The 20,910-nt window shown below is 44.4% G+C and overlaps 1 protein-coding gene across 2 annotated transcripts in view; it reads left to right on the top strand.

Moving 5' to 3' along the window:
* The window catches only part of LOC309534497 (uncharacterized protein C1orf21), a 168,489-nt gene that overhangs the window by 70,416 nt on the left and 77,163 nt on the right, over positions 1-20,910 (top strand). For both annotated transcript variants that reach the window (XM_082226707.1, XM_082226706.1), the window contains exon 3: positions 1,502-1,596. In XM_082226707.1, coding sequence (XP_082082833.1) covers positions 1,502-1,596 — 95 coding nt within the window. The remainder of the gene's footprint in view (positions 1-1,501; positions 1,597-20,910) is intronic.

Genomic DNA, 20,910 nt, shown 5'->3' with positions numbered 1-20,910 from the left:
CTCACCAAAAGCGCAGCCACTCACAGACGAACGCAGCGCTACAGCAGACGACAAAGGAACACACACACTAAACGTGACGCAGGAAAGGACTGAGGGGTGGAGACATGATTCTAAACAATGTGAGCAATATGGATCCGGGGATCAACCTGTTGGTCGCGGTCAACCGGTTGGCCACCCCTGTGTTAGAGGATGCGTGCCCATTGTTGGCAGTGCCAGAGGGTGCCATGGCTGGAGCCAAAAGTGGAGAAAACCTCTCCCATCTCCCTCCCTCTCTCTTCCCTCCTTCTCTCCCCTCCCTTCCTGCCAAAGGTCTAAACAAATTGTTTGCAGAGGGGATTTGAAACTAGGCCCTGTGGCTAGAACCAGATCATTCTGTGCCAGTGTAGGAATTATATTAAGTGGGAAAGCAGTGCTCACATCTTAAAAAAATAAGGAAATAATAAATAAAGATGGGGAAAGAGTGACCTTGCATCCAAATTCCAAAGCACATGAGTCGTTGTTGAGACTGAGGAACATCTGTGCTCCTCCTCTTCTCCCAAATTCCCTTTGGAGGCCACGGCTTCCTTCCTATCTCTTGTCCTTGCTGTTCTCTTCACTGCACATCCTCTCAATTTCCTGAGTACTGTCTGGAGGAGGTCTAAGCCTGGAAGATATTTGAACTGTGCATCTGTTGTGGAATGTATATTCCTAGTACAAACATTGAAGGGCAGTATGGTTTTTTTAAATCCCCCCAAGCAATGTGTAAAGGAGTATGCCTTGCATCTCTCTGTTTCCCCCGCTGCACCTATAATATGGGAATCTTCCTGTTCCACCTTACATGGTTGTTGTAAGGATTATTGAGCTATATATGTTAAAGCACATGGAAGATTAAAAATTTAAGTGCCAAGTATTTTTAATCAGCATTGCAGTAATACTGTAATCTCATGTTATGCTAGTAATATATCCTGACACTCTCACATTAATATTGTTCTAGTTTGCTTGATTTCCAATTCCACCTTCTCCCTCTAAGCAACAGTTGAGTTTGATAGCTATTTCAGTTCCCTAATTCATGCTGCAGGTTGCTTTCTTAACCACTCTGGTTGCTTTCCTAAGGTGATTGTTCATAATAACATGGACAGATTCTGGTGAGAATGTCCACCAGAGTTGCTTCACATATTGCCGCAGGAATAGATGTGCTGTACACCTGCATTGTCAGTTGCAGCTTGTACATGTTTGAAGCACACTGGTTTGGAGCCATAAAGTACCCGTTCCATTATAATCTGCAAAGTGGTCCTTAGAGGCATCTCGCAGTGCTCTTCACAGACTTGTTTTGGGTTAATTGCAGTAAGTCCATAAAGTAAGTCCATTAAGAAGACCCGAGAGGAGCCTTCTTCATTAGCAGCTATTTGGAGTTATGAAGTGTTCACAGGGTCATTGCTTGTGAAAACCATCTGCTGAGCTGCACAGGTTCTATAACTGTTCTTACATGTGTGTGTTTTCTCCTCTTCCTCTTGCTCCTCAGATGAGTATAGGATCAAACCTGTGGAAGAAGTCAAATACATGAAAAATGGAGGAGAAGATGACCAGAAAATAGCTGCCAGAAACCAGGAAAACTTGGTAAGGGTTGCACATTATTACTTATTAAAAGGGTTTGACACAGGCTCTAGCTCTGTAATGAAATATAGAGTATGTAGAACACTTAGTGTACTGAAGGGGAGAGCTTTCTTGAAAATGCCACAACTATTTATAGCTCAGAGGAAAGCTGCAAAATGCTACCTTCCTCTGCTTGTCTTTATGAATTATCTTGCCCTTAATTCGGTGAAGTGTAGAATGGGCATTTGTATTCAGCTGCTTTGGAAGTGTTATACAGTTTGGCTCGTGATGAATGTGTTTGTGTGCAAAGGAGCTGTTACCAACACAGGAATTTACTGCCTTTTGAGAAGGAAACTACCTACTTTTAAGAAGATGTCTGTCATTATTTACTCTCTGCATTCCCACCCTGAATTTTAAAGAGTGCCAACTCAGACACTTAAAAGATGTATAATGTGCTTACAACCAGAGAACTTGCAAGGATCAGTGTTTAGTAATTTGCTGCAGATACGAGTTAATTTCTTGTTTCCAGCTTTGCATTATGTGTTATCCACTTGTTTTATCCTCAGTGGCATGCCTCTGGGGCTGGGGTGTATGCTACAGTTCTGTAGAAGTAGAGAAAGAGTGCATCATTCAGCTTCCTGGGCATCATTGCATTCACATTTATACGTTTGTTTATTTTAACATCACTAGTCCTTATAGCCACTAAGAGGTGTGTGTGTGACATTTTCTGAAATCTCAGAAGCCAGAGAGGTGGTTGAAACAGATTTCCCATAGTTGGGAGTGGAAATTCAAGTGCCCACTGTAGTTTCTTGCCCCTTGCTCAGTGGCTCAGTGAAAAACAGAATAAATTATGCAGCATTAGGGAAGACATGCCAGTTTGCATGAGTCATACAAGCCACAGAGTTCATGTTTCATTGGTACAGAATTTGGGTTGCCTAGGCACAGAACCTTTAAAAGAAAGGCATGAAGTGCAAACACCTTTACATGTGTATTCAGCATGGTTTCCTTCTGTTTTTCCATGGTGATGTTTCTTGGGACATAGCTTTGCTATAAATTTATACTGGTTTTATGCCAGTCTGTCCTTGCAACCCCCAAAGAACCCTGGGAATTATAGTTTAGTGAGTATGCTAGGAATTCTTGGTTAGAGGTCCCACAAAATAACTGCAGTTCTCCATGATCCTCTGGTTTAAACTGTTAAACCAGTTGAAAGCTGTAGACATCTTATACATTTGAAACACAAAGGAAAAAATAAGGAAAAAGGAGCTGAGTGTCTGGGAAGGAATTTAAGGAGAATATTTATATGTTGAGAAGGAGGAAGTAAAATAAAGATGAAATATAAGAAGTTGGAAGGAAAGAGGACAACTACAACAAAAAGCCACCCCCCCCCCCGCTTTTTGGGGGTGGATAGTGTGTTTTAAGTAATATATTGATGTACTTTTAAAATGGTAGTAATAGAAATTTTGAAGTCTTAGGAAAAGGGGGGAAGGGTTGTTGATTTTTTTTTTAAAAAGTGTTAAAATATATGAAAGGGGGAAATGTATGTATTATAAAATAGAAGATGATAATAGTAATATAAATATAATAATATTTTTTAAAAAGCTTTTAAAAAAAACAATAAAAAACAATTAAAAATTAAAAATCCTCTACTTTAAAAAAAATTCCATGTATATAGAGCCCTCCTTTCCCTCGGTGGCAGCAGCGTAGTGGCGGGGCAGCAGGGTCAGGCTTCTCCTTTCCCCCTCCATGCTCCGGATGGTTGGGCATCTCTCTCTTCCTTCTCCCTGGTGCGGCGCCGCAACAGCAGTGGCGGGGGCCGTGAGATCGGGGCTCTTCCCCCCCGAAGGTCCTTCTCCGCTTCTCCTCTCCGTCGGCGGCAGCGAGGTCGGGGCTCCTTCCCTCCTCCTTTGGATAACCAGCGTGCCGCAAGGCGGGTTGTGCCAGGCCTCCAGGCCTCGGAACTCCGCTTGGCCTTTGGCCGGATGCCCTTGGCTTCGGCCTGGGGGCATTGCTGGGGAGGGTATGGTGGCTCCCTGGTTGATAAACTGGGCAGCGGCAGCAGTCCCGGAGGCTCAGAAGCTGGTCAGGCAGCACAAGCAACACTGGCCGCCCTCAGGAGTCCCACGCGCCGTGCCGTGCGCCATGTTGCCTCGCTAGAAGTCTCATAGTGCCCCAAATCTGGAACAGCCCCCCTGTTTGGTGTGTGTGTGTGTGTGTGTGTGTGTGTGTGTGTGAAGCCTTGTCCCACTGCTGCTCACTTTTAGACAGAAAGAAATGATTTCATTTCATCTGCTTTTTTGTAGGATACTGATTTTAAGAAAGCCTTTCCTACTGCTCCTAAATTATGGCTGTTGAGGGTTTGGGTTGTTGCTGCCTCATGGTTCTGATGACATGTATAAGCCACTTTTGATTTTAGTAAGGCAGGGCAAAACTTCCAGTGATAGATATATAAATATATATATATATATAAGACATATATATATAATAGATATATATATAAAAGACAAACAAACATGCAGGTATGAGATTGGTGTAAATAAAATAATACTCCAGTTATAAAGATCCATCAATCTTCACTTCTGAAATAACTCGTTGTTTTGGCTTGACATCCATGTATTTAGTTTACGAAAATGCCACCATAACATCCTATTTAACATTCAAAATACTAGTGGCTTAATTGGAGCATTAATGGCACTTCTGTGCGAAATGTTTTCTCTGAGAAAGGCAAGATGAGGTGGATGTATAGTCCTGTCATTTGGCATTTGTCTTTCCCACGGAAGCCATATTGGTGGGTGGTGTGCTGTTTGTATTACCATATGGATTCTAAGACCTCAAAACTGTGTATATAGTCCAGGCTTTTGTTTTTCCAGTAATTGTGCTTCATTCAGGATAGGGGTTATGCATTTGATTTAGTGTCTCACGCACAAACCAGCACAAACGGTTAGAGGAGGATGTGTCTCAACTCTGAACCAACAACTCCCATCATCTCTTGCATTGGTCATGCTGGTTTTGGCTGTTGGGATTTATGGAGGGTCACACGTTTCCACAATCCTACTTTAAACAGTTAGGATCACAAAAGTGTGCACTTGTTAGTGAGATGTCAGCTTGATTCAGGCATTTGGTTTCTAAGGTATTTGCTTTAAGTGGTTAATGTTGTTTCCTGCGATTTTTGGATTCTTCCAAGCGTCTCAGGACTGCTGAGGGGAAAGAGCCCTCTCATGGGCAGGAATGTGTGCGGGATTGAACGTGGCACTTCAAGGTGGATTGATGGTATCAAGAAGGATGTTCTCCTGGCCCTCTCTTTGGTGTTGCTTTTGCTTGCCATAGGGAATGGTGCAATGGAGCAATAACCCAAAGAAGCTTCTGTTTTTAGCAATTTAATCCCCTTTTTCTGATAAGCTATTAGTGAATGGGAAATATATAGAAGAGAAATGTTCTAGTGAAGGGAAAGTAGGAGCAAAGAGGGCAAGGTAGTGAAGAGTGACTAGAGCTCCTAATTCTCCCCAATTTAAGCATCTTTGTTTAAAAGAATAAAATGTGTGATGGGCATCTGTTTATGAGTTGAGGCGTCTGTTGCTTTTGACATTCCCTGACGTCCATATGCCTATATTTCTCATAGTTTGGTTTTTTTCCTGTGATGTTTGATTGTCACAAACTGAGAGTGTTACTACTTATACTTTTCCGTTCAGTAGCAGAAGGAATCGCTCAGGGCTCAGTACTGGGCTTGGGGGTAAGAGAGAGGTTTCCTTTACACCAGCTGCTGTACCTCTTGCTAGACAACATCCTGGCACCCTTTCCGAGCTGCATGCATCCAGGACTGGGCAGAACAGCAGATGGATCTTAAGGGCATTGCAGAATGTCCTGTGCAGCTGCCTAACCTACAGCTAAGTGCTTGTGCCTGGAACTCCGGCTCTCTTAAGGCACGATGGGTCCAGAGCTAGCCAGTTCTTCACATGGCTGCACATGGGCAGTGCTGCAATTTCTAGTGCTGGGCCAAACCTTCACAAAGCATGTTCTTGACCATTCATTTGAGGGGATGTGGGGACAAAGTGAAGAACGCACTGAAAAGGGCAGGCACAGTTTATCAGGTAAAAGCTTTATTTGGAAGGATCTGATGGGGAAGGGCTACATTTACCTTGGACCAAGGTGTGGGTTGGTGTGAGGGAGTCCTTCTTCAACTTCAAAGCCTTTTGGAAAGCTCCACCATAGAGCGCTTTACAGCTGGCCTGCAGCTGGGCAGCTCTTCTCCTTCCTGGGATGACCATGCAACCACACCATGTTGCTTTTCCTTTTGTGTACTGAGTGGGCTTGCATGGTGATGGTGGCGACTGAGGGCAGTTAGGCAATAGGAAGGTGAAGCCATTAACAGTGAAAAGGGCTGATCCGTGGTGCTCTGATGTCCAGTGTCTGTGGGCAATGGCTGCTGGCCTGAGGCACCAATTTTGTGGTGTTTTCAAGGGAGGGAAGGGTCATGAGCCATGCAGATGAGAGACAACTGCATGCCTTTCTGGAGAGATTCCCCTGACTTCTTTGGAGAAGTGAAAATGAGGGGGAGGGAAGACAAAAAGAATTGAGTTCAGGGATATGGCCTTGCATGTATGAAGGACAGGCCTCTGAGAGGCATGAAGGTCTTGATGTCTGGTTTGTAAGTTTCATTGCAATGTTCTTCCCTTTCAGTCCATTGGGATTTTCGACTTGATAATGTTGTGCTGCTTTGCAGCTGTACCACTTCCTATTTTCTTCACTTTGGATAAAACTTAGGGTTGTTTCCAGTTTGTGCTTGGCCCAACACGTGGCCCTTCTGTTCTTGCTATAGTTCTTGTTTCTTTTTCTTTTAATGTATTTTTATTAAAGATTTTCTTAGTTTACAAAAGTATGTGAAATCTCTCTCTCTCTCTCTCTTTTTCTCCAAGTAACATTTTTTTCAGATCAGTTTCATTTGTTGAGACATTAGGAAGAAGAAGGGGAAAGGGTGGGGGAAGATGGGTGGGGGTGGGGTCGGGTGGCGATGTTTCTATTATACTTAATATATGTGGGTTTTTGTGTCAGCGTCGCTTGTGCAGGTTCTGTGTATAGTTCTTGTTTCTGAGAAGGTAAAATGTGACATTTCTTACCTGATCAGGTGAAGCCCCACTTACCTTTCTTGCTTGTGAAGCTGTAGAGTCTTGTGCTTTGGTCAGTCTTGATGGTCAGATCTGTGCATTCTCTCGATTGTGCTGTATTTGCCTCTCAGCGTCAAATATGCTTGATTCTCCCCTTGCCAGCTTAGCGTATTCTCCAAGTGGGATGGGGGCTTGCCTTGCCTGGGGATTGGGCTACAACAGGGACTCCTTCTCAAGCACTCTTCCCCATGCCCTGTTTGTAAATCAGAGAAAATTTCTGCAGCATGTTGCAGTGATGCAGTGTTATTTTCCATCTGCAACCTCGGGAGTTGAACTTAGCTCCCACCAGCTGCAACTGCATCATCACCAGCAGAAAAGGCCACGGACACAAAATGCTCAGCTGGTGGAATTTTGCTAAGCATTTGTGTGCTAGTCCCCTTTCCTAAGGAGGATGCAACCCAACTGTAGTACTTCTGTCCAATACTATTTTTAGTGCATCCGATGGCATAAGCTGCCACAGGGTTCCTTTGGTCTGGCTCACACTGCATAATTTCTCAGTAAGATTGCTCAGGTGGGTACAGGACAGTGTGAAGTGGACTGTACTCAAAGTGAGCCAAGAGTTTCCTCCATGATTGCAGTTGTGCTCTCTCCTCCTCTTTCTGTGGTCCATCTGCTGAACTGTAAAGCACTGAACTATTGGAATATTCCAAAGTTCAACTGCCAGAGAGGAGATTGAGTTGGAAGAAGAGAACAGAAGAGGAGAAGGTTTGAAGGCATTTCTTCTCTGCCTTGTCAGAATGTGGCGTATTGGACTCAAGGGCTTACTCTTGTAACCTCTTTCTCTTACATCAGGTGTTCTGGCAGGTATTTTAAAACCTCAAGTGAGGAAACCTCTTATTCTTCACTCTATAGTCCTTTGTCCCTCCCACCACAGAATTAGCCCCAAAACCATTAGCATTAGCCACTTTAGTTTGTTGATCACCTACTGCAAAGGTACATGTCTTACATGGAACTTTTTCAAAGTTAGGAAAGATACTGAAGTGAAATCACGATGGCCTGTCCCCAGTGGTCCCATTCCCTGCTCTGTTCAGAAAGGACTTCAAGGCATCTTCAGGATGATGTGAGGGGTATTCATACTTCAGGTGGGATAGATGAACATGAACAAATGTTTTGTTACTCTCTAAATAACAAATCTATTTATTAACCCCTTTAATTTGATCCGAACAATGTACAGTATGTGGTTCCCTCACTGCAAGAAGCGAAGTTACAGGGAACCAGGCAGAGAGGCTTCTCGGTGGTGGCGCCTGCCCTCCCATCAGATGTCAAGGAAATAAACAACTATCTGACTTTTAGAAGACGTCTGAAGGCAGCCCTGTTTAGGGAAGTTTTTAATGTCTGGTGTTTTATTCTGTTTTTAATATTTTGTTGGAAGCTGCCCAGAGTGGCTGGGGAAACCCAGCCAGATGGGCGGGGTATAAATTATTATTATTATTATTAGGTCAAGTATCTCATCAGTTCTGATTAAAAACCTTATGTAATGTCAATTAATATTTAAATAGTTATTTCAAAACCCCATAGAAAATAGAGTGCTGCTGTAGAGTTCCCCAAAAATTTGCAGCATTTCCATAATGGCCGGTCATTATTGTTTCACTCTTCCTAGGAAACAGCAGTGAGGTCATGGCTGTGATGTCACTGGACTGTGAGACTGTGGTCAGTGGACAGTAAGCGAAAGTGCCGCAGGAGGGATTGGGTGTGGTTTTTGCAGTCAGTGCTTTTCGCCTAAGGAACTCAAGGAGCATGGCCCTCCCCATTTTATCCTGGCAGCCCCTCGTGTGTCAAGGCTAGCCTGAGATATGGTGGCTGGCTCAAGGCCGCCCAGGAAGCCTCATGGCTCAGTGGGGATCTCCTCACTCTTAGTCCAACCCTCTGACTGTGTTGATGGCCACAATTGGGTCCAACAGATGGATCTCATAGTAGAAATTCTTCATGAGAATTTTTTTAGTAAAATGTTTGGTAATTGTATTTTTTAAAAAACCAACACATTAGGGAATTTGCTATTTTTATTCTAGTCTTGCAAACACATCCACATAAGTTATTAGCTCACATTGGCACACATCTAGTCCACCTACCTACACAAACCGTTATAGGTCATTTACAGCTCATCGGCATCCTGAAAAATAAATTATCCATTTTACTAAACTGTCCCTACTTTGTTTATCTGGAAGCAGCTCTTACTTACCTAAGGGAGTGTAAAGTTACTAGCCTGCTTTATTCTGAATTGCATATTTCAGAGACAGAGACAATACTATGTGATCCTGGATGCATTGTATATAATTTTTGTGTATTTGATATTCACTATGGGGTCTAATGTGATTTTAAAAAAATACTGCTATGCAATAAAGATGGATTTTGCCTTGGGGATTGTTATCCCAGAATAATATTGTTGCATGCCACCCTAATCTACGAGTGCTGCAAGATTCTAAGTCTCCTTTTGGAAATGAGGCACAGTGGAGACTGTGGTGTCTTTAGGTTATACGGTTTATTAACACACATACACAACCTGAGCCTATGATGGAGGGGTTCAGCTCATTAACACCCCAAAAGGGTCTTGTTTCTTCCATAGCTGCAGCCTTGGATTTAAGCAGAAATCAAACATTGTGCTCTGCCTCTCTGGCTTTCTAGCCTCTAGGTCACATTACACACACTTTCAACATGAGGGAAGCGGCCCACCCATTTGCTGTCTCACACAGAGCACCCCCTCCTTTGCTTTCTAATGGCTCATCACCTTTTCTTTATGGCTCATCACTCAGGCGATTGCCTCAACATCGGCAGCTAGCCTGTCTTACATTTTAACATTATAGGATTATAGGTGCCTGGAACCCACAAACTCATAACCATGTACTGTAAACTGACACTGATCCCCCCCCCTTTCTCAAGCAATGTATTTTGCTTCTTTCCCCCTCCCCACTTTGGTAGAAGTGTTTGCAGAAGCCAGGAATGGGGGAAGAGAGATTATATGGTGAATAAAATACTGTGTTTATAACTAGAGTTGATTTCCCCCCCAGGATGCTGACAGATACCTTTTGATATACCATGGATCAAAAAGTTCATTGAATTAGCAAATTTCTTTTTCTGTTACTTGTTGCTGAAGGGCACATATTTTCTATGCAAAGTGTAGCCTCTTGGACTCGGCAGTATTTTTTGTCACAACTTGTTGAATTGAATTGGCCTCTTTTCCCCTTCTGAGTTGTAGAAGTTGTTTGCCTCAATGATTTACATGAATCAGGGGTTCCCCAAGTGAAATGTGAAGAAAGGGTCTTTAACGATCGGTCATGTCAAGAGCTGGCGTTATGTAAACAGAGTCCCCAGTCTTTGAATTTCATGCTGATATAAGCAAGCTATATTTCCAAGTGTTATAAACATATTTTACCACCTCCATATATCACAGCACCTTTCCCAAACAGGCCTAGTAATGGAAAAAGTCTCTCTGTGCTGCGAAATTGCGGGTGGCAATCCCTAACAGAGAACCATTTGTGCTGCAAAGCAATAGTAGGAATTCAGCAGGGTGAATTTTGTATAGATTCCTTATACAAGCAGGTTTATTTCAAGGTAAATATTTTAACATGTTCACCTTGTTTAAAGCAAAATCAATGAAGAGTAATTTCTATTCCTTTACACTTACAAAGCAAACATTAACCCTGTCCAGCTAGCTGATGAGATTTCTAATGTTTAATCAGGACTTGCAAATCAGATTGATATTAGAGAAGATAATGGGCTTTTATTACCCTGACAGAACCAATTTCTATGTGCCCTCTCTGGGTCCTCAAATTTAGTCACAGATGAGAATGTTCAGTGGTGATAAAAGACTTTGAACATCATCACTCCTTTTCGGATGTTCCCAAAATGGGAGGTGTGTGTGTGTGAGAGAGAGAGAGAGAGAGAGAGAGATAGAGAGAGAGATGCTGCAAGGGCCATTGCTCAGTGGAAGAGCATCTGCCTGCCTCGCATGCAAAAGATCCCAGCTTCCATCCCCGGCATCTCCAGGTCGGGCTGGGAGAGACCCCGTCTGAAACCCTGCAGAGCTGCTGCTAGTCTCAGCTGGATGGACCTGTGTCTGACTCACTATAAAGCAGCTTCCTCTGCCCACATGCTGAGGAGTGTAGAGTTCCTGGCTTCCTCATCCTCTGTATCAGTGTTAGAAATTAGCCAGGCGTGTTTTGCTACTGGTGCAGGTCCAGTTGTGACCACGTGGAGATCTGTGGATGCCAGGTTGGCCACCAACATCTCCACCTGGCTGCCCCACCCAACAGCTTTCTTTTGCAGGTTATCAGAAGAACTTATTTATTGCATCTGTATCCCACCTTTTCCTCGGAGGAGTACATGGTTCACCCCTGCTCAGTTAAGCCCTATAACAACCCTGTCGTGTAAGTTAAGAGGCTGTGACTGGCCCAAGGTCACCCAGTGAGCTTCATGGTGGAGTGGGGATTTCAACACTGGTCTCCCGGATCCTAGTTTGACACTCTGACCACGACACCACACTGGCTTCCTAACATACTTGAGGCAGCTACAATCATACCTCAGGTTAAAGTCACTTCAGGTTGAGCGTTTTCAGGTTACGCTCTGTGGCCACTGTATATATACCACTGTATATATATATTGAGTAGGTAAATAAATATGTAAGGATAAAGCAAAATTTCACTTAGAGAAGGATCTGAAATATTTTCCTGGTAGCCTTAATTTGTTGTATTCTGGATTGTTTTATTTGATGTTTTAATGTTTTGTAAACCACTTTGTGATTTACCCCCTTAAAATATAAAGTGCTACAGAAATGAAATGAATAATAATGATAATGATAAACCTCACTGGGGGGGGATGGTGCCTAGATATTCCATCATGGTGACCACGAGCATAGGTTTAAAATGCAATTTGGGGATTAGCATATATATCTGAGTTTCTAACACTGCCTTGCATCATCTTAACATCAAAACATCAAAGTCTAGCTCAGAAAACCACTTTCAATGCAGACATGTCTTAAGCCATATTTTAAGAGGTCATGGCTGGACTGCTGGTTCCTGCATCTCCTTCCCCAATCCCTTGTTTCTCAAGAGAAAATTCCCTTCCTTAACCACAATAAAGCATGGAGTCAGAGCCAATATTTATGTTCTTTATTTATAGCATTTTGCTTTGCAGCTAAGCTGAAAAAGCTCCCAGAGGAGCTTGCATATGATTAGTAAAAACAAGGCCGCTTCTGCCCCATATGCTTACAGCCTAAAAGGTATAATCTGAAAGGGAAAAGGGATGGAAAGGAAGAACGTGACCTCACCAGCCTCTCAGTAGAGAATATCTTCAGTGTGGCCCCGTTGCACGCATACTGACCCCCTCCTTGGAAGCATCAGGGGAGCAGTGAAGGTGATTTAGAGAATATGATACAGGAATCAGAATTAGGCTGAATGTATGCACCGGTATATGGGTGGTTGGCTGAATCCTGAGAATGAACCCTTGTTAGGTAGCCTTGTTAACAAGACTTGTGGCTGGGGTGCCTGGGAAACCTTTTGTATCTCTCATAGTTTTCATCAAGATGTAAATACAAAGGCTAGTAAAATTCCAGCTTGGGAGTTCAGGGCTATGATACTGAAGTGTAAACATTACGAAGAGGAAAATAATACATTGATCTTACATCTTTTCACAGAGAAAGATTTGCAAGTCTAGTGACTGTCCATATGGTTCTTTGTACTTCCTTGCAGCAGGAAAAAATATTTAATAATATCTGTTTTCTATGGCATTAAAGAAAGCCAGCCGCAATTGAGGACTTCATAATGATAGTGATAAAAGTGTAGAAAAAATGTGCTAATTCATTGTCAGAATCCTTAGGGTTAGGGTGACTTGCTGTCTTAGTTGCATACTACAGATTTTCTACTAGTCCTGAAAAACTGGCATCTTAAATGGGGCTAATGCAGGTCTACGTTGCAGGGTGGTTATCAGTTCCTTGTACAGGGCAGGAAGACACATGCAGACAGGCAACTTTGTTAGGAAATGTTTGGAATAGTGCTAGAGATGAAGTAATAATTTGATATATGTAGGCAGAAGTATTCCTCCTGGCCTGATTGCCTTGATGTTTCCCAATACAGAATGCTTATTAGTAAACCACACACCTGCCTCCCCGGATGCCAAGATCTTCAGATTAAGCCTTGCTCTGGGTGCTGCCACAGTCAGGCAAGACAAGTGGGGACAAGGAGCAAGGATCTCTGGATTGTGGCACCCTTTCGGGAATCCCTGCCTACAGAAGTTTTCTTCGGCAAAAACTTTAGTGCAGACTTTCTTTTTAAAAAAATAGAATGGAATTTCTATTGTCTGGTGGCTGCTGATAATTTTGGAGTTTACCTATCACTGTTAGGCTTTTTTATTGTCCATTGTTTTAAACATGATTTATTGCACCTATGTTTTATTGGGCTAAGCCACCCTGAGAGTCTATGTTTGGGCCAGCTGGTAAGTTTTGGTATGTAGGGTGTGGGGGCTGGAATATGGCAGAGGCTGAGACTGAGCTGCAAATTGGATGGTTTAGATTTCTGTCTGAGGTACCAACTTTAGGCAGAGCTCCCTCCTCAATCTCAGCCCCCACCCATCTGCAAAATGAGGATATGACTAACCTACCTTGCCATGATCACTGTCAGGATTGCAACAAGTTTAGGAGTGTATGTATTTGTATAGAGCAGAATACATAGAATCATAGAGGTGGAAGAGACCCTGGGCCATCTAGTCTAACCTCCTGCAATGCAGGAATCGGAACACACTGCCCCCCAACCCATTTGAAACCATACTGGGCCCTGCTTAACTTTCAGCTAGCAGTTTTATTGGGATTTTGTTGGAACTAAATTTTAGGTGAGTTTAGAACAATTCTAACATTCCATTCTAACATAATGATGTTGCATGTTGTCTTTCTTTAGCTGCGCATTAAAGGAGGAAAATGTGACGTGCACATTGCACGGTATTGCAGGTTTTGGTTTGGTTTCAACCCTATCATGATTTCTCTTGATTATTTTCTTAAGTGGTCTGGTTAAAATTAGAACTCTTGTGTAGCTGTGAGTTCTTTTGTGAAGGCCAGGCAATTAAAAGGTGTGTGTGTGTGTGTGTGTGTGTGTGTGTGTGTGTGTGTGTGTAAACAGTGATGCCAATGTATGGATCTTCAGTTCTTTTAGTTTGCCATCTACACACACAAACACAGGGTGTATACTTTTTTTCTACGTTAGAGAAATGCTTAAAAATAAACAGCAAATATTGATTTGAGGCAAGTCGGCACTATCATACTATATGATGATGTTGCAGCCATAAACTTGCAGATAATCAATTGGGTGAATCCAAAATAAAGTTGATGAGCCGTGTGAAAGTAGAGTGCTATTGGGTGGCAAGCTGACAATGGGGTGGGCGAAATCACTGCATCATTTTTTTAATGTATATTTCAAATTCTCTGCCATTAAATGGAATGCAAAGCAGCCTGCAGAAAGTACCAGACAGCCCCAACAAACAAATCCATTAAGCATATCTCAGTAAAAACAATGGCAAATACACAATAAAGCAGCTGTGAACCAGCCATTTGTTTATTAAAGCAAAGAAGCCTTTTAAAATTGAACAAAGCCTGCAGTAAAGGTTTTATGAAAACAGTTTTTTAAAATTAAAACAGTCAATGGAAGGGGCTGCTGGGACACCAATTTGTGTGGGTGCCAATCTGCCCCACATTTTTGCGGTCCTCACTTTTGTAAAATAGACCTTCGTTTTCCCTGCTGATCTAAAGGTCTGGAGATAGAAGAGTCACATGACCATTGCATGCCCCCTATTAAATCTTGGCAAATATCAAATATTGAAATAAAATGCCACAGGGTGTCCAGTATCAGATATTGAATGAACAGCTGGCGATTGAATAGACATCACAATTCGTTATTTTTGGGAGCAGATTTCCGCCCCCTTCTATTGTTATGTCTTCCCTCCTATATAGTATATGTGGTTTTTTATTATTTTCATTGCCTTATTTTTCTAGATTAGTAAACAGCTTCTTATTTTCTTGGAATCATAAGTCTTGAGGCATAACACTTTTCCTCTTCAACAAGACTTGCTTTATTGAAGTTTGATGGGTTTTTTGGCAAGCCTTTGTTTAGCTAAGGATTAGATGATAATCATTTGTTTTTGTAATAACAAAAAAAATGTTTGTTTATTTTTTAAAAATGCCAAATCCATCTTACCTGGAACTGTGAAATAAAGCTTGGTTTTTCTTTTCCTCTTTTGTTCTAAAGTTAAACTAGGAAATCAAAAGTCTGCCAACATTCCCTAAGCAGCTTAACATTCCTCACTTGAGATCAGCAGTGCAAGAGAAGGATTTTGGTAGCAATTCCTGCCCTGCCTCTGAGACTGGCAGATATTCCTGTGTTGGATGTAACATTTGCATAGAACTTTGTGCCTCTAGAACCAAAAAATTCAATGTATCACAAAATTCCTTTTCTCTCTCGTCCCCATCCCGGCCCCCCAAAAATGTGTAGGTCATCTCTGTATAGGAATTCGTAAAGACCTTGGAAATGTAGAACTTGTAAATGTCATTGTTGGTTCAGTGAAACTTATATGAGATAGGCAATTTTATCCCTTTTTTGAACACTTCTAGGGGAAACATCTGTGTAACTTGAGGCTTGGTTCCACCATTAATTGGTCCTGTGGAGTTCTCTCTACTTTCTCCACATTGCATTGACATAGCTACTAATAATGCATTGTGTGGGTAAACATGGCAGCCAACATCCTGGCACCTGCCTTGATCAACATGAAGTTTAGAGCAATTCTCTTCCCCAAAAGGGCAGGAGTTGTGTGCCTTAAAAAAGATAAATCCAAGGCAGGGCACCACTGAGCAGGTGCAGTTTTTTCTAACATCACAACAGTGCTCTCTTTTGGCTCTGCTCAAGGGTTGGAAACTCTTCCCCTTCTGCATAAAGTCATCCTAAGAAGTAATTTGTGCTGATCTTCATGAATGGGAAACACAGTGAAGATTGATAGTACCTCCAAGGATCAAACTTTCAAGTTCTGGTTAACAGAAGATTGCCTTAGCCAGTGAGAAGCCATATTCCCAGGTTTATAGTGAGAAACAAGAGATGTGTGGCTTGTTGTCCATGGAGGAAAGAGACTTCTCGCAGTGAGCCCCATGTGTGTGGTTTTCCTTGGGCCCAGTGTATCTGTAAGTAAAGGGGCACCTAGAATAAAGAAGAAAAATATTCTTTGAGAAGGAGAAAGCCATGGGAGAATTAAAAATAGATGTTACATCAGATTGCTGCGCAGCTATAAACACAGTATGACAAATCTAGTCCTGCCAGTTCATCTAGGACAGGGATAGCCAACCCTTTTATACCTACCGCCCACTAAGGCATCTTTCTTGATGGTAAAATTTCCTTACTGCCCCCCAGTGCTTGATGGAAGGAGGATTCAGCTTTGCCATAGAACCCCACACCACCCACCTAGAATCCTGAAACGCCCACCAGTGGGCAGTAGGGACCAGGTGGACAACCCCTGATCAAGGAAATAGTGAGGAGAAGGTTATACTTGCTAAGAATGGCTATTCATGATCATCATTTAGATTGAATCATTCAGTCTTCCTGGGATGTATTTTAGCACCATGAGACTTGCTTGCTGTACTTCCCTGTTGAGTCTCTTTCCTGCAGTTGTTTTAGGCTGCCTACAGACAAGAGGTGTTTCTGTGGCTCTCTCCTATTGATAGAATAGAAGCACCTTCTATTCACTTCACTCCTGCCCTAGTCTCTGATCAAGTCAGTTTCATTAGTTTCTGAAATGGTGGGAAAGCAGGAACTTGTATCCTGACATAGACTGGTTAGGTGGATCTTGGCCTCAATTTTTAGTCTTCAAAGTTAGTCTCAATCCTAGCCTTATATAAGTTTCCAAATCAGTGTACGAGGAAAAACAAAACATGGTTAAAGCATCGTATCAAAGTCATAACAGCTAAGAAGCAAAACAACATTTAAGAGCAAAAAGAGCAATAAAAAGTTGAATAAACAGTGAGTAGTAAACCCTGTATAGAAGTTCTCACCCAATTAAAATTAAAATCACATGTTCATAAAAAAGCTAAGGCAAACAGGTTTTGACCTAGCTCCCGAAAGTGAAGGGCTTCCTCCATTCTGGACTGAGCAGATTTTAGTTTATCAGTCTTGTTCCCTTCCCACATCAGACGACCAGAGGGAACTGTTCCTCGTAGGCAGAGGCTAAAGGGCAACACCAGAGAAGACACTTAGAAGCATAAAATTGCAGTGCCCAGATCTCAGCTGACTGGGGGTGGTGACTTGAGCAGAAGTTGCTTGTGAGCCTGTTTAGTCAGTTTCCCCACTGACTTGCAATGAATTATGAGACTGCAATTAGCAAAAAAGAGCAAACGGGTTCTTTCCACCATCACAGCAAGTCTTAGCCCTCTCTCCTTCCAATTTCCAACACTTTTCAAGCTCCCAGTTCTAGTCTTCATTGGCGATAAAAGGAAAATATAATCTGTGGTGTTCCATAGAAAAATTGTCTATAAGCCCTCTAAAAAACAGCTTGTCCCAAGACCTCTACCTGTATTTAAATGCTTACAAGGCAGCACAAAGCAGCTGCTGTGTCACTATCCCACCACAAACCACGATACTATGCCAAAATCCATGTGTATGTATTAGGGCAGGTGTCTGCATAAATACAGTCATGCAGTCCTAAATAGTTGTGCTCCTTTTGTGTACCCTGGCATTATATGGCATGAGAGGATCTCATCCACCCCACTCTGCCTTTTGCCTTTCAAATATGTAAAAATATTTGGAATTACAAAAATGTTTTTTATGTCTGGCCTTTAATTGCAACTAGAATGAGTGGCTGCAGTTTGCAACAACAGTAGCAAGAAATTGTGAAAGATTTTGATTGGGTTTCTTCCTTTCGCAGCCTTAATGTACTGCTTTCCTCTGAATCATTAATTATGGTTTATTAGAAATATGTAATACATCGTGCTCCTGAATTCTTGTCAGGATAGCTAAAATGCATCTAAGCAATTCACAGCTGTCATTTTTGCAGGTGGGAAGCTGAGGCAAAGTGAAAGTGGCATGTCCAAACTCACCCAGTGAGTTTCTGGATGAACTAACTGTTATGTAGTGTAGTTTCACCCTGGGCCAACAGGGGGATACTGTATATAGTTTTCACTCAGGTCTGTAGATAGTTTTCACTCAGGTCCGCGTCCGTTATTTTAGGCGGGAACTCTGAGCTGTTATGGTTACAATGTTGACAGCCGGCTGACTATAAATACAGGCCGGCTGAGCTGTTCGCAGTCAGTTTATTTCCAGCTTACCAGAATAAAAGAGCTACTTGAAGAAATCGCTGTGCCGGCTGCTATGTCAACCCACAACTTAACACTGGCGACGAGGATGGGATGGATGGACATCAGAGCACAGCCAGATGCGGCCAGCCTCTGAACTGAGCTGAATCACAGAGCGAAATCACAGAGCGAAATCACTGAGCGAAATCACTGGGCAGAACCAATTCAGAGCTGACTGTTCTGGCTGGAGCACTGTGTTCCATCCATCGCCCTTCACGCCGGCATCGGAATCATGGCTTCACTTGTGCCTCTACCACCGTTTGCGCCAGCATCTGAATCATGGGACTCCTACCTCGCTCGGTTCGACTGCTACCTCCAAGCCAACGAGCTGACAGCAGTATCAAAGGATCGGAAGCGGGGCCTATTCCTCAGCCTCTGTGGGCCTGAGGTGTTTGAGACGGCCCGAGCATTGGCTGCGCCTGAAGCAGTCCAGGAAACACCATGGGACACGATCCAAGAGAAGCTCCGCAGCCACTACGCACCAAAGCCGTCCAAGATTGCTGCCCGCCATGCGTTCTACCACCGGAACCAGGCAGAGGGGGAGTCAATCAACAACTACACCACCGCCCTGCGACAGGCTGCAATGCACTGTGAGTTCCGAGACTTAGACGATGCCCTGATGGATCGAATCGTCTGCGGGGTCCGGGACATCCATCTGCAACGGCGTCTCCTAGCCAAGCCAGACCTCACGCTACAGAAAGCCATTGAGGAGGCTGTGGCCTCAGAAGCTGCTGAACGCTCCGCTCAGGAGATCCGCAAGTCCAGCAGCCCGCGTCTTGCTAGGGAGCCAGTTCCGGTGCATCATGAAGAGGCCAGCAGTGATGAGGCATCCTCCAGTGAAGACGATGATGTGCACCAGACAAAGCGGGAGCGCAGGAAGTTCCAACAGAACTCCAAGGGCCAACCGGAATGTGCTGGCTGCGGAGGCAACCATTCCCGTGCCAAGTGTCGATTCAGAGACGCCATCTGTAGGAAGTGTTCCAGAAGGGGCCACATCGCTAAGGTCTGCCCATCGGCTCCGTCTGACACCCCCCCTTCATCGACTCGCAAGTCCAAGTCTTCACTCCAGTCTGCCAAGGAAAGTTGTTTCGCTCTCACCAACTGCCGCTGCCCGTCTGGAACCACGATTGGCCAAACCGACTCGTCGACGCGACGCAAGCTGAACATCACGGTGCTCATTGAAGGGGCTCCATGTGACATGGAAATCGACACTGGGTCTGCCCTGTCCATCGTGTCATGGAGCACCCTCAAAAGACTGGTACCCAGAGTGTCCAAAAGGCAACTCGACTCTCACCGCGTACACCTGAGAGACTACCAGGGAAACGACATTCCCGTGGTAGGCGTTGGCCGGTTCCGGATCGCCTTCAAGGATTTTTCGGGCCTGCTCCGGTTGGTGGTGGTCGAAGGTCAGCGGCCAAGCCTCCTAGGGCTAGACTGGTTTGATGCCCTCGGCCTGGAAATCACCGGCATCAACTGCATCTCTAACGCAGAGACTGAGGGTCTGGTCAAAGACTTTGCCGAGGTTTTTGACGGCACCTTGGGGCAATATACAGGTACGCCCATCTCCTTTAGCCTTGATCCACAAGTCGCCCCCATCAAGCTAAAGCCACGCCGGGTTCCCTTTGCTCTCAAGGCTAAGGTGGACGAACAACTGGACAAACTGATCGCCCAAGGAGTTTTGGAGCCGGTTGACCACGCAAAGTGGGAAACCCCCATCGTCACGCCTGTCAAGCCAGATGGGTCGGTGAGAATCTGCGCTGACTACAAGTGCACGATTAACAAGGCACTTCAGCAGCACGCTTATCCGGTTCCTGTTGTCCACCACCTGCTGCATTCCCTGGGTGAGGGTAAGGTCTTCGCTAAGCTGGACCTTGCCCAAGCCTATCAACAACTGCCTGTCGATGATGCCACTGCTGAGGCCCAGACGATCGTCACCCACCGGGGGGCATTCTGTTGCCGCCGGTTGCAGTTCGGGGTGAGTGTGGCTCCTGGCATCTTCCAAAGCCTTATGGAGCGTCTCCTGCAAGGGCTTCCGGGCGTGGTACCATATTTTGATGACGTCTTGGTGTCTGCAGACTCACACCAGCAGCTGTTCGAGCGCCTCCGTGCCGTGCTGACCAGGTTCCAGGAGGCCGGGCTCAAGGTAAAGAGGGAGAAGTGCCAGATTGCCGTTTCACAGGTAGAGTTCCTGGGCTATCTTATCGATGCCTCCGGCCTTCATCCAACCACATCGAAGATCCGCGCTATCCAGCAGGCCCCCACCCCAAAAAACAAAACGGAGTTGCAGGCATTCCTGGGGCTGCTGAACTTTTATAACATGTTCCTGCCCCACAAAGCCACAGTGGCTGAGCCTCTTCACCGACTCCTTAGCACTAAGACGCCTTGGGCCTGGGGTCATCGGGAGACGGCGGCCTTCAACGCGGTCAAGGCTCTCCTTTCTTCAGACAGTGTGCTGGTACAGTACAGTGAATCCAGGCCGCTGGTCCTTGCCTGCGACGCCTCACCTTTTGGCATCGGTGCTGTCCTTAGTCACCGTTTTCCAGGTGGAAGAGAAGCACCGCTCGCCTACTTTTCCAGGACACTATCTCCGACGGAACGGAATTACAGCCAGCTCGACAAGGAGGCATTGGCACTTGTGGCTGGAGTGAAGAGGTTCCATGAATACCTCTATGGCAGGACTTTTGACCTCATCACTGACCACAAGCCACTCCTGGGCCTCCTCGCTGGTGATCGTCCAACTCCACCGGTCCTCTCACCACGCATGCTGCGATGGACTGTTTTCCTGGCTGCCTACCACTACCGGCTCATCCATCGCCCGGGGAAATCGATGGGCCATGCCGACGCCCTCAGCCGTTGCCCTCTTCCAGCATT

Source organism: Podarcis vaucheri (genome assembly GCF_965113315.1).
Source record: "Podarcis vaucheri genome assembly, chromosome: 6".
NCBI lineage: Eukaryota > Metazoa > Chordata > Lepidosauria > Squamata > Lacertidae > Podarcis > Podarcis vaucheri.
This window is presented reverse-complemented; position numbering and strand designations above follow the sequence as displayed.